At 54.7% G+C, this 13,708-nt stretch overlaps 1 protein-coding gene across 2 annotated transcripts; it reads left to right on the top strand.

Moving 5' to 3' along the window:
• The first annotated feature begins 5,434 nt into the window (after nt 1-5,434).
• Nucleotides 5,435-13,029, top strand: P2RY6 (pyrimidinergic receptor P2Y6). Of its 2 annotated transcripts, none has more exons than XM_071417932.1 (2): nt 5,435-5,556; nt 10,736-13,029. In XM_071417932.1, exon 2 carries the CDS (start codon nt 10,791-10,793, stop codon nt 11,778-11,780), a length of 990 nt encoding a protein of 329 aa, XP_071274033.1. In that variant the 5' UTR covers nt 5,435-5,556; nt 10,736-10,790; the 3' UTR covers nt 11,781-13,029. The 2 variants fall into 2 exon arrangements, with proteins under 2 accessions (XP_071274033.1, XP_071274034.1); XM_071417933.1 differs by lacking the exon at nt 5,435-5,556 and adding an exon at nt 8,954-9,014.
• Nucleotides 13,030-13,708: the final 679 nt, after the last annotated feature.

The following is a 13,708-nucleotide window of genomic DNA, read 5'->3' as shown; positions in this document are numbered from 1 at the left end:
TTTCATGGTTGGGTTAAAAACCAGATGTCCAAGTGCTTGGAAAACAGAGATTTAATTATTTGCTTAATTACAGCTGCCTGGTTTCAGCCCATCTTGGCCTCTGGATGACAAGGGTGGGAATAATATTCAGAGCCACATGTCAGGGACAGAGCCCACCACAGCACATTCCAGAGAACATTCCAGGGCTCCTTCTCCAGCCACCCTCCTGAGATGAGCCTGTTTGGACCAAGGACACCCAAGCCCAGCCGTTGATCCTGAGGGGAACACAGCACCCTCACCTCCCCCTCCAACAGGGATTCAGAGCAGGGCACAGTCACATCCCTGCACAGGAGATTCCCTTGAACCTTCCTGGAAACCCAACCATTTTCTTGTCCGCCATTCCCGTTATTTTTTCTGGTTTTATTTTAACCTCTTGTCTGTTATTGTTCGGTTTTCCTTTGAGCAAATGTCTCTGAGTATCCAAGAATAGAAGACACATCAGATAATACTGGGAAGGAAGTGAGAGTGCCTAGAATTACTGGATATATTAAATCAAATCCATTTCATCATTTTCTCTGTTTATGCCAGATTTGTCTGGGTATTTATCCCTTAAGTTGGAGGAGTCACCACTGCTGAGATCAAGACTCTTGGTTTGACGTGCATGGAGAGAGAGTGACCCAGGCACTGGCAGCTCCTGGCCCAAATAAAGGGATTTAAAAATAATAACTTGGAATAGGAAAGAATAGTCTAGAACCTTGTTTGCAGGAAAATGACTTAAAAAACAAATTCAAGAGGCTGAAACACTGTGAAAGGTGCTGTGAGTGAGGTCACCCGCTGCTCCTGAGCCTGCCAGCACACGCAGGCTCCAGGGCAACGAGCTGATCTTGTTTCCCATCAGATTCCCCTCCTCCCTGCCTCCCTCCCTCTCTCCCTGCCGAGGTGCAGAGCTCAGCCCCTGCCTTGGTTTTGCAACACATCCCCAACGGGATGGACCTGCTTGAATATTTTTGGCTGGGGCAGGTCTCAGGTGTCCCAGATGGCACAGGACAGGCAGGTTGAGGGGAGGAGGGCCCTGCCTGCTGCTCCTGCACAGGAGGTTTTACCTGTGGCAGATGTAGGATACAACCTCCCAACGCTCTGTTTGAGGGTTTTATATCTGTTACCTGGAAGCTGAAAGCTGGGCCTTCATTCCTTTGTGCAGCTGGAGAAACTGAGGCACAGATTGAGGTCATCGCAGGATCTCTCCAGTCCACCCTGTCACTCCCAACAGTGACAAGCACAGACCTCCTTGCTCAGGATGGTGTTACAACCCCCCAGAGCTACACCTGACATCCATATCAACATCTCCTGAGAACCCATGAGCATCTCCGGGCCACGTTCCTGTGCTGGACAGGCACCCAAATGCCACCCACCCAAACCCCCAAACACGTGCAAGCCACCACATCAAAAGAGAAGGTTCAGCAGCCGTGCCTGGTCCTGCCCAAATGCAGACAATTGATGGCCAGGACCCCCCAGGATTGTATTTTCCTTGTTATGGTTTCCCCTACGGTGTTTGGATGAAGTGTCTGGGCACTGGCTCTGCTCTGAGCTTTGTTTAGGAGGTGCTGCCAAGGTAATGCTGCTCCCAGCACTGCTGCATGAGCACCACGTCCCTGCAAAAACCCAGCCCATCCTGGGAAGCTGTTCCTGTCCCCCTTCTTGTCCTGGGCACTGAGCTGGCCCCAGACCCCTGATTCCTGCTCCTAATGTTGCCCATAACACCAAGCAAACACTACAGCAAGTCCTGAGTGGGTTTGCTGGAGCTTTGAGCCCTTCTCTTCTTGCACAGCAGCAGATCCAAGGGATTTTCTGGTAGATTAGGTGGTGGAAGAAATGGAAATAATTCCACTTTGGGAATGGAGGATGTGGAACTGTCCTCTGTGGGGCTGCTTCTAGTAAAACCTCCAACAAGTGGTGGTTCAGTCATCTCCCAGCAAGCAGAGCAGAAAAATCTCTTCTACCTGAATCAAGGGGTGTTATTACCTGGGATATCTCCAAGATCTTCCTATAAAATATTGCCATCATATTTGGTTTAGCTGAATGCAAACCTCAAGCACTGATGGAGGGGTTTTTTTGCCCACCTACGAATGACAGAAGAGAAAACTGTGACTCAATTCCGCCTTGTCTTTGTAATTCTGCTCTTCCACAGAAAAAGGAAAAAAAAAGTCTTTTCCTTCTTATCAAAAAGAGACCAATTCTTGGAATTAAACAAACGAGTCACTTGGGACATGCCTTCCCCTTTCATCTTCTTCAAGGGCACAGCGTGATCTTCTGAGAAGCAGAATCGAAAGGGAGAAGTAAAGACATCTGAGTAGCCCTCACAGAAAACATCATCAGTGATGTCAGACATGAAACAGAGGCTTTTTTCCTCCCCAAAATAAATGTCCAGTTTGATTTCCTCTGCAGTGGAAGGAACAGGGAAGTGTGGTTTAAATATTTGCTGTGGTGGCTGGGTGTGATGGACCCACCTGCAGAAAAGGGAGAACCAACCCAAGACTTGAGCAGATCCCTGTATTCTCCTGGGAAGCAAATGGTCCATGCTCTGAGTTTGAATTTCTGGAAGGCTTTGCTCCCTCTGGGAGATGCCTCATGCCTTGAAGCTGCCTTGAGATGCCTCATGCCTTATTTTGGGTTCTCAGGAATCCCCAAGGCCCCATTCCTACAGCCCTTGGCAAGGGCATGGACAAACTGAGTCAACAGTGCTGCATTTAATGGTATTAATGAGGAAATAACTTCAATTGACCTGAAAAATCACTTAAGAAAATGCATAAATTTCCCATTATGGAAATGCACAGACTTGTTGCACAGGCTAAAAATTGCACATAGAGGTGAAAACCGAAGGGTTTTCAGGATGGAGGGCAAGGAGCCCAAGGAGGGATTATGGCCAACATGGAGGCATTTGATTTCCACTCAACCATGAAAAGTTTGGAGACGTCCCCATCCCAGACCCTAGCTCTGTCCTTGAAGAGAGAAAGTTGACCACAAATTGTGAAGGTTCAAATTGTGGAGGTCTGAATTGTGAAGGTCCAGATTGTGAAGGTCCAAATTGTGAAGGGCCCCTTATGGCACTGGAGGGTGACCAGTTTCTCCACCTCAGAAGTCCAGCAGTGAGAGGACTTGTCTGACTTCACCCCAGCTGGCTGCACTGCTCTGGCTGTGGTGAACTCTGGTTGCAGCAAGAAGGTGCAGGGTTTCATCAGAGTAGACCTCAGGAGATGAAACTTTCTGCACCAAACACCTTCTCTGCCAAAAATCCAGGGTCTCATAAGGTGCTGGGATAGCAGATGGCCATGGAGGAGTCTGGGGTGAGCAAATCATCTGAGCTGGTTTAAAAAGAGAAAGTTGTCATCAAATGTGACCTCCTCACGAGCAAGCTCAACCAGATCCACCACCCTGGCAGGCTGGAGCTGTCAGGACATGAGAAATTAACTCCATTTCCGTTATAAACAGCTTTTAGATGTAGTGAAATTCTTCATGCAAGACGTCTCCGGTCTGGTGAGACATGGTGGAGCCCGAGGCAGAAGGGACCCAGCCTGATCCCTGCATGTCTGTGCTGGGGAACAACCTGAGAGCTCTGAGGAACCGCTCCATGGGGACAGCCAGTGTCTGGTGGTGGGGATATCCCAGCCCTGAGACCCTCACAAAGCCTCAGCATTTGAAAAATGCTGCTTTTCACCTCCAGGAGGTTTTGCAGCCGTTGAAAGACCACGGTCCCAGTTCCAAAGTGCCTCCCCGGCCTCGACCACAGAGACTCCTGTCTACATCCAACCATGCTGGGATCTGCCGGCAGCTGGAAGCCTGGATAGCGGCGGGAAGGTGGAATTACCCCTGGGAGCAGCAGTGGCAAAGGTCACCTGCACTCAGGAGCTAATGCAGTTACTGGCAGCATCCAGCCAGAGGAACAGAAACCAGGGAAACTCAAACCCAGCCACCGTGCCAGCCCTTTTTGCCAAGGATTAATTCACTCGGTCAGACTCCAAGAGGAACCCAGGCTAGTCCCTTTCCCCACTTATTTTTCCCAATGGTCCTTTGGTATGAATAAAAAGAGGTATAAAAACAACGCTTTGCTTGAAATCTCATTTTTAGACCCAGCTACTGCCTCCAAATTTGCCTCTCCTATCCCTGATCAGCACTTAAAATGTCATTTTTGGGGATTTCCCATTAATTCCAGGTGCTCTAGGGCTGGGCTTGTGGCTCAGTGGAGGTGTTTGGAGCTGGCAGGCAGCCAGGAGCCACTATTATATTTTCTGTTTTCTAACACTCCCACCACTATTTACAGTGTCCCCACAGCAGGACAGCCGGCTGTTCACCTTGGGGACCTGCAAGGACACTGCCATGCTGGGAGGGAGGAGGACACCAGCCTTCCCCAAAGGCAGGGGCAGCACTGGAGCTGGGATTGATGCCCTCACTGTCAGTTCATGGGGGCAATGAGTTTATCCATCCTCAGCTGCATTCCCCGGATGCTTGCGGGAAGTCCTGGGCTCCCCATACACGGATGTTGGGCTTGTTTGCACAAGGTGTGTGTTTTCTGGGGAAAAGCACATTTCCCCCCCATTTTCCTCTCCCTGTGTGGAGGCTGAGGGAGTGAGGAATTTCACCAGGGCACCGAGCCACCGCCAACCCAACCCCACAAGCCCGGGCAGCCCCAGGATGTGAGGGATGGCTCCAGCCTGGCTGTGGTTGCAAATATTCGTGTCAGATCATGCCAGAGCCCATCTCTCCCATGGCCATGCTGCCCAGCTTGGCCGTGGGCTCATGCCAGGATCAATGAAAGCCTGTGTTGTCCACTGCAGCAGGATCCAGATGCCTCATTCCACTGCACCATCCATTCTGTACAACCCAAACCCTCTCACAGCATATTTGGGTGCCCTGCACTGGGGAGCCCCCCGTGTGGTGTTCCATCATCTGGGCAATGCCTTCAGCACCTCCTTCCCTTCCACATCCACCGAGACCCGTCACAAGGCCCCAAAAATAAAGCAGGGAATAATTCTGGAGGGCACCCAGGCAAAGGAATGGTCAAGCCCATCATCCAGCAGAATCTCAGCATCCCAGTGCTGTTTATGCATCTGCCATTCCATACTCAGCCCGTGCCCCCGGGGTTCTTTGCCTTATTGCTCTTTAATTGCCCTGCTCAGGAAGCGCAGAGCTTTGACCGCCTGGTTAATGAGTACGGGAGGCATCGACCCCTTCGGCTGCAGGGAGACCCTGTCCCCGACACCCAGGGCCAGGACAATCCAGCTGTTCTCTATGCGTTGGCATCGCACGCTGCAAATCCCACTTTTGGGGCCGTTGGAATTCCCCCGATACAGATGCTCGCCCAAGATCCTAAGCCAGATGTTTTCCTGGGAGCCCCCCATGCTGGCCCAGCTGTTTCTGCCCCCTGCCTCGCCCCAGTCCAGCTGTGACCCCTCCCCAGCCCGCTCCGGGCGCTCCCGCAGGTGCCGGAGCCGGAGCGGGGCGGAGCGGGGCGGCCCCGGGGCGGAGCGGCGGCGGCTCCGAGCGCTCCGTGCCGCGGGCTCCCAGCGCATCCCGCTGCCGGTAAGTGCCGCGAAAGGTGGGAACGGGATCCACCGGGCCGGGCCGGGATGGGACCCGCGCAGGCTGGGACCCTAAATGGTCAGAGCCAACCGGGCAGGATGGGATCTTGGTGAAGCGGGCAGGATGGGGTGGGATGGGGCTGGGAAGGGCAGGATGGAAACCTGAGGGGTCAGAGTGAAGCCGCTCCTTCCCGGCACATCCCGCTCTGGTAAGTGCCGCGTACTGGGAGTACGGGACAAGCAGAACCGGGAAAGGATGGAATTCAAGCGGGCAGAATAGGACAGGATAGGACGGGATAGGACTGGACCGGACAGGATGGAACCCATCAGGGTTAGACCCAACTGGGTAAAATAGGACTGGACCGGACCGGGCAGGAAGGGACCCGACAGTGTCCGACTCACCCAGGCGGGATGGGACCTTACAGGGTGAGAGGGAACCCGCTCGTTCCCGGCACATCCCGCTGCCGGGAAGTGCCGCCAGTGGGGAGGGGGGACGGGACCAGGCGAACCGGGAAAGGACGGGATCCGAATGGGTCAGAGTGAACAGGGCAGGATGGGACTGGACAGGGCAAGATGGGACCCAACGGGGTCAGACCCAGCTGGGCAGGATGGGATCCGAGTGGGTCAGAGTGAACAGAGCAGGGTCAGACCCGAGAGGGCAAGGCTGAACCCCTCAGGATGGGATCCAACGGGGTGAAACCAAAAAACCAAACTGGGCAGGATGAGGCCAGACTGGGCAGGACTGGACCCAAACAGATCGAATTGAACTGGGCAGGATGGGGCAGAACTGGAGAGAATGGGATCAGATCCAGGGAACAGCCGTGCTTCAGCTGGGGTTTGCGGTGCTCCCAGAGCCGCTCCGAATGGAAGCTTTGCTTTTGGGGTGGTTTGGCAGCTCTTACCATGGAGCAGGGCTCAAAATCCCACCATGATCCCCCTGGCAGGGCTGGTGCAGGGTGGATTCTCCCCTGTCCCTCTGCTCCCATGGTCTGGGGTTCCTGCATCCCTCAGGCATCCATAGGGATGAGCCCTGTGCCAGAAGTTGTATTGCACATAAATCGAGCTTAAATCTGCTCGAGGGACCTGGTTTTCCTTGGCATTTCTGCTGTGGGTGCAGGTAGCCTGGCCTCTACCTTTTATATATATGTATTTGTGCATGTATACTTCCAGAGGTATAAATATATTCCTATATATGAGCATGTCTGCACAGACATGTGTGTATAGATGTATAAATATATTTCTGTATATATGGGTGGAGTTATGTATCAACATGAGTGTGACTCCATGTGCTCAGGGACATATATTTGTGTGTAGGGGTGTAGAAATTTCTGTATATGTGTGTGTATGTGAGTGGAGAGAGATATATTAATATTATTTCTATTCCTATTTCTGTTTCTATTTCTATTTATTTATAAATATGTAATATGTGTGTGGAGAGCCATAGATGGGGTTGGATGTGAGATTCATATGTAGAGAGATGTGTAGAGGTGTATTTATGTATAGAGATATATGTTTATATTTGTGTTTGTAGTTACATGCATAGAGGTATAGGCCAGCTGAGACTGGGAAAGCTCATTGTACCTTCCCTGTCCCCATCATTCCCTTTCCAGCAGGGAATCACAGCCCAGGTTGCCCAGAGCCTCCTTGAGGTGCTGATTTATGATGGGGCACCAAATTGTGGGAAGATGAATGTGCTCACCCAAGGACAGAGTGGCTCTGCCACCACCCTGTGCCCAACAATCCATGTTTAGTACACCAAAATTCCCTATTTTGCCCCAATTTTTCCACATTGTTACAGCCTGTGAGGCTTCACTAAATGAAGATTTCCCCTTAAGCATCCAAGCCTGGCTCCCCACTGGGCAGATGGGCACCTGAGGATATTTTGGCACCAGCCAGGAGATGTTTGGGGATAAGGATGTGGTGGCTTTGGCCAAGTGACATGCAGGGTGGAGCATCTCCCTTTTCATGCTCTTTGAAATTTGCTGAGCTGGAGCTTTCACTTCCACCAGCCCAGACTTCCAGCCCTGCCAGCCAGCCACAAAGACCAGGGTGGGAAAGATAAACCACAGAGGAAGATTTCCAAGGGACAAAGCCCTTCCCCACATCCTATTCCAGGGCAGCAACATCCAAAAGCTTTCCCCACTGTGTCCAGTTCCCAGAATCCCCCTCCCAATCAATAGCAGGGTATTAATTAAAGCTAATTCTACTGGAGAAGGGCTTGGTTTGAAAGCAAAGAGGTTGGAGGGGGCACGTGAAGGGGGAAGCTCGCGGCTGCGGGTGATTATTTTTAATCTCTTCCCCATCTGGCCACAGAGCAGCTCCACTTCTCTTTCCTGATCCTTGTTCCTGCTCTGCAGGCACCTTAAAGCTCTGGGATGAGAGTGACCCCATCCTGACCCTTCCCAACACCACAGGCACCCCCTTTTTTCCCCCTAAAAGTCTCATTTCCCAATGGATTTCAGCCAGAGGTGGCAGGGCACCAGCTCCTATGGATGTGGGAGGTGCCAGCCCCATCACCCCAAGAACTGGCAGGGATTCCCATGATGGGGTTTTGGGGTGAGAAAAGGGACTTTTGGGATAATCCACCCTGATAGACAATGAGGTGGGAACATGCCCTGGGCACAGAAACTGGTTGAGGCTGAGGGTCTCAGTGTGGTTTCATTAATTGGTTTCATTAATTGGTGGGCATTGGCAGCCTGGGACTGGGGGTTCTGGGTTTTCCTCCTCTCCTCCAGCTTTCCCATCCCCCCAAACCCAGCAGCAGGGGGGTTCAGTGCTGTTTCTCTCTTACAAAGAGGGTTTTTTTCCTCATTTGCCATTTTTTGGTGGGGATCCCTTCTTTTTTTGGCTGCTCCTCCTTTTTTTCGGTAACTGAAGACCTAGGTAGCCTTGGGCATGGTCCTTATCAGGTCCCTGCCAACATCTCCAAGGGGTGTTTTGGGGGAAAATATGTTGAAAAGGGGTGTAGGTCACACTGGTTCACTTCAAACTCAGTACCTGTGCCTCAGTTTCCCTCATTTTACTGCAGCACCTGCACAGCTGGAGCGTCTTCTTCCTCTTGGTGCTACAGTGCCAGGGGATTTTCCTGTCCCCAACATCTGCCCAAACTTAGAAGGAGTCAAATACGAGGCAAATGAGGCAAAAATGGAGGAAAGGCTCAAAAATGAGGGAAAGCGGCCAAAAAACGAGGGGAAAAATTTAAAAAATTACAGAAAAAAACCCAAATAATTGTGAGCCATCCACATCCTGGCACCCAGAGGCAGGAGCATCCCCTGCCCTGGTGGCATCTGTGCTGTGCCACAGCCGTGCAGAGCCATTCCTGCCAGCTGGTTTCTGTTCCCCAATTCCCTGGGGTGAAGGAGGAAAGGGAAGTGTTGCTCAATGGGGCGAGCACAGCACCCACAGATGTGCCAAGGCCTGGCAGAGCCGTGGCTCCAGCACCCTGGGGCACCCCAAGAGGTAAGAGGCACTCCTAGGACCCCTCTTCCCAGCCACCTTGTCCCCAGTGTCCTTGGTGGGGACACTGAGGGGGGTGGCAGAGGTTCCTGTGGGTGCTGCCACGACCTTGGGTCCTAGGGGAGCTTTGGGGGTACACAGAGGAGAGGGAAGTTCACAGCCCTGGAGCATTTATTAGCTTGGAGGTGGGAGAGGTGAGTGCTGGGACTGCCTGGAGCTGGGGTGACAGTGGGGGGACAGCTGGGTGACCGTGGGGTGACCATGGGGTGCTCAGAGGGATGCAGGGGAGCACTGGGGGCTGATGAGGGCCCAGTGAGGTGACAGAGGGACTCATCAGGGTATCAGGGGGATGGAAGCAGCCAGGGCACTTATTCACAAACCCCAAAATTGTGTCCCCGACACCGACACCATGGCTGGGCTGTGCTCTGGGGACTGCTGAATCCCCAGACACCTGAAACTGGGGGGGTACAAGCTGATGGGGTGACGCCTGGACTCGTTTGTCTCTCCCTCCCTGGTGCCCTGTGCTCTGTGCTCCTGGCTGGAGCTTGGGCACCCCCTCCCTGCCTCAGTTTCCCCTTCCCAGTGGGCACCCCCTTGCAGGCAGTTTGTGCCCAGGGCAGCAGGGGAAGCGGGGGCTGTGTCTGCGGCCGGGAGGGAGGGCAGGGCAGGGCAGGGCAGGGAGAGGGGAGGCAGGAGAAGCGGCTCTCGGCACCTGCAGCCCTCCGGGCACGGGTGGCACCCTCGGGCGACAGACGCTGCCCAGGGCTGGCACGGGGGCTCATGGGCTGTGCCACCGCATCTGCCACGCTGCTCTCAGCCCCTGCGGAAAGCAGATCTCCTCCTCCCCTGCTCAGAGCTGGGTGGGCTAGACTGGAAAGCTCTGGGCTCGTTGTCGCCGTGCTAATTTCGGGCTGGAAGCGGCCGCGAGGGTCGCGCTGGGCTGGGCGCTGGTGGCATCTCCCGGGCTGAGCCCGGCTGGCTGCGGGGCTTTGGCACCCCCTGCAGAGGCGCAGGAAGCCGTGCCGGCGGCCAGCGGAGCATCCTGCCGCAATTTCCTCTGCCGGAGGGGGCTGGCAGCGGCTCGGCCCTGTGCAAACCTTTCTGGCCGGGAAAAGCGTCGTGGGATGGTGGCAAGTGTGGCCGCCACGCTGTCCTGTGCGGTCCCACTCGCTCTGCCTAAATCCATCACTGTGGCTTAGAATTGTGGAATCACAGGAGGGTCTGGGATGGAAGTGACCTCAAAGATTCATTCCAGCCTCCTGCCATGGGCAGAGACACCTCACACTAGTCCAGGGTGCTCCAAACCCTGTCCAGCCTGGCCTTGGACACTTCCAGGGGTGCTGCAGCTTCTCTGGGTAGCCCAGCTCTCCCAGAGCAGAGGGGATCCCTTGGAGCAGCTCTGTGGCCTCCTCTGGACTCTCCAGCAGCTCCACGTCCTTCTGCAGTGTCCCCATGGCTGGGGCAGCTCTGCAGGTGGGGTGTCACCTGAGCACAGAGGCAGAGGGGCAGAATCCCCCTTCCCTGTGCCCGTGCTGGGGGATCATGTGCATGGTTGGGTCATGTCCAGCTTCCCATCCACCAAATTGTCCTCAGGGCTGCTCTCCATCCCTTCATCCCCCAGCCTGTGTGCATACTGGGGGTTGCCCCAACCTGCAGATCACCAGTGTAGGTTCACCCTTTGATGAGGCAGACAAGTCACCAGCTGTCCCCTCTGACATTCACAGGTGCTACAAAGGGGCCACACCAGCAGAGAGGACACTGACAGCTGGGAACGCCACCATGGCCAACCTGACAGCCATGAGCAGCGGGAGGAACTCGTGCACCTACCACGAGGAGTTCAAGCAGGTGCTGCTGCCCCTGGTGTACTCGGTGGTGTTCGTGGTGGGGCTGCCCCTCAACGCCGTGGTCATCGGGCAGATCTGGCTGGCGCGGCAGGCGCTGAGCCGCAGCACCATCTACATGCTCAACCTGGCCGTGGCCGACCTGCTCTATGTCTGCTCCCTGCCTCTCCTCATCTACAACTACACCCAGAAGGACTACTGGCCTTTCGGGGACTTCACCTGCAAATTCGTGCGCTTCCAGTTCTACACCAACCTGCACAGCAGCATCTTCTTCCTCACCTGCATCAGTGTCCAGCGCTACCTGGGCATCTGCCACCCCTTGGCCTCGTGGCACAAGAAGAAGGGCAAGAAGCTGACGTGGCTGGTGTGCGCGGCCGTGTGGTTCATCGTCATCGCCCAGTGCCTGCCCACCTTCATCTTCGCCTCCACGGGCACACAGAGGAACCGCACGGTCTGCTACGACCTGAGCGCGCCCGACCGCTCCGCCGCCTACTTCCCCTACGGCATCACCCTCACCTTCACCGGCTTCCTGCTGCCCTTCGTGGCCATCCTGGCCTGCTACTGCAGCATGGCCCGCATCCTGTGCCAGAAGGACGAGCTGATCGGCCTGGCCGTGCACAAGAGGAAGGACAAAGCCGTGCGCATGGTCATCATCGTGGTCATCGTCTTCTCCATCAGCTTCTTGCCCTTCCACCTCACCAAGACCATCTACCTGATCGTGCGTTCCTCACCCGCCCTGCCCTGCCCGGCCCTGCAGGCCTTTGCTATCGCCTACAAGTGCACGCGGCCCTTCGCCAGCATGAACAGCGTGCTCGACCCCATCCTCTTCTACTTCACGCAGCGCAAGTTCCGCGAGAGCACGCGCTACCTCCTCGACAAGGTGAGCTCCAAGTGGCGCCACGACCACTGCGTCACCTACGGCTCCTAGGCGAGGACGAGGCCACCTCGGTGCCACCGAGGCGCGGAGCAATTTCGGCTCTAAGCTCCACGGAGCAGAGATGGCTTCACCAGGGACGTGCTGGAGGAGAGGAGGATGGCATCTCCAAGCTGTCAGCACTGTCAGCCCATCTCCAGCCTGGTGGTGGATCTGCGGTGATCCACCTCCATCCGGTGGTGCAGTGTTAACCCCATCACAGATCCAGTGTTCTCTCCCTTGCTCACCTGGAGCAGCTCAGCACCTAGGTGGTCAAGCCACCAACGCAATAAAAATCCACTGGGACTGCAGAACACAAGATGGAGTTCCATGGAGGACACATCCCTGGCTCAGGATGAGCTGCTGGGGGATGATTTGTCCCCATACTCAATTAAAAATTCCCTGATGGGGACAGCATGAAGGCTGGGGAGGGTTTGGTTCAGCCCATACCATGGGACCATGTGCTTCTCCAGCTCAAGATCAGTGTCACAGGTGGTTTTAGTGAAACATCCTTTTTGGGACATCCCTATCCCCCAGTGCTGGAATGAGGCCACACCAGCTAGAGACACAAGCTCACTGGTGCTGCAAAATGGTGGAGGAGCACCCTGGATGGACTGGGAACCAGGAAAGGGGACATCAGGGCAACTGGAACACCCATGCTGGATTTCCCGCTGAAACCATGACCATGGGCTTGGTTAGGCAGCATTGTCACCTGCCTGGGAACCTCCATAAATCTGAGTCCAGCGCCCTGCTTAGCCCAGCACCCCAAATCTGGCACATCCTGGTGCCAGTGGTGCCCTGCTGTCACCTCCTAACCAGGATCCACCACAATCAGAGCCAGCACACGTGGACACAGCACCCAGAGTTGGAAGATGCATTCCACAGAGAGCTACTCAGTGTCCTGGCCACGTCACCATACATCCCACAGCTGGCTTGGCCTCTCCATGGGGTTGGGACTTGAGCTTTGCTCCCCCAGCCTCTGTTGGGATGCTGCTCCCTCACAGCAAGGAGGGATTTGTGAGGTGGAGGCAACGCTCATCGCTCTGCGAGTCTTCTCTAATGTATAGGATGTATAGAATTAACTCCCTGCTCTCTCTCAGATGGGTGTATACACCCACTGTATGTACAGACATAGAATATATCTGAGCAGAGGGAGGTTTGTGGCCCAGCCCAGGCTCTGCAGTGCAGAAATTCTCTGCCTGAACACAGTATATGTATCTATACAGTGTATATATATATATAAATATATATGTGGATGACTGCATTTTTCATGTCTGCTTATAATAATCACACCCAAGTGGATTGAAGTGATTTGCTTCCAATCTCCAGGGTTAAGCACCTCTCCAGCTTGGCTGCCTGCAGCTGGCCAAGCGTGCAGCTCCATCCTGACTGCTCCCTGCAGGTACACAGTGTCTCCTCAGGTACCTGGGCACCCAAGCATCCAGTGCTGGCAGTCCTAGTGTGTCTCCTTGCTGTCATGAGGATGAGGAGGGTGTCCAGAGTGGTCACAAGCTCTTGGATGATGCTCAGAGATCTCAGCATCATGGCTGGGCTGGGAAGGAGAGGGATCCTGCAGCAGCATTAGCTCAAACCACCTGGTTTTGCAGGAGCTGTGTCCCTGTCCTGACTGTGACAATGACTCTGGGCTGGGGCACAGAATGTGATGGAGGAGGCAAAGGCAGCCCTGTGCTTTCCCTTGGCCTGAGCTCATCCACGCCAAAATCCCCTCTGATGCACTTTTGGGGTCCTGCAATGGAAGGGCAAAATGCTGGGGGGCTGCGAGAGCGGAGGCAGGGGGGACAACCCCAGCCTGATGTCCCCATCTCTTCCCCGCCCGGAGGAAGGTGACGGAGTGGGAGGGCCGGGCCACGCCATCCGGACCCAGGAGAGGGCGCAAAATATTTAGATTTGGAGAAATCCGGCTGATCTGTGGGTGTCCACCT

The sequence above is a fragment of the Agelaius tricolor genome, unplaced genomic scaffold, assembly GCF_023055355.1.
Source record: "Agelaius tricolor isolate 1412-34295 unplaced genomic scaffold, bAgeTri1.0.p SCAF_71, whole genome shotgun sequence".
NCBI lineage: Eukaryota > Metazoa > Chordata > Aves > Passeriformes > Icteridae > Agelaius > Agelaius tricolor.
The sequence above is the reverse complement of the archived record's forward strand: the minus strand, read 5'-3'. Positions and strand labels throughout refer to the sequence as shown.

What these genes read in the sequence shown, in the direction of transcription:
- P2RY6 (XM_071417932.1), top strand. Translation starts at nt 10,791, where the DNA reads ATGGCCAACCTGACAGCCATGAGCAGCGGGAGGAACTCGTGCACCTAC.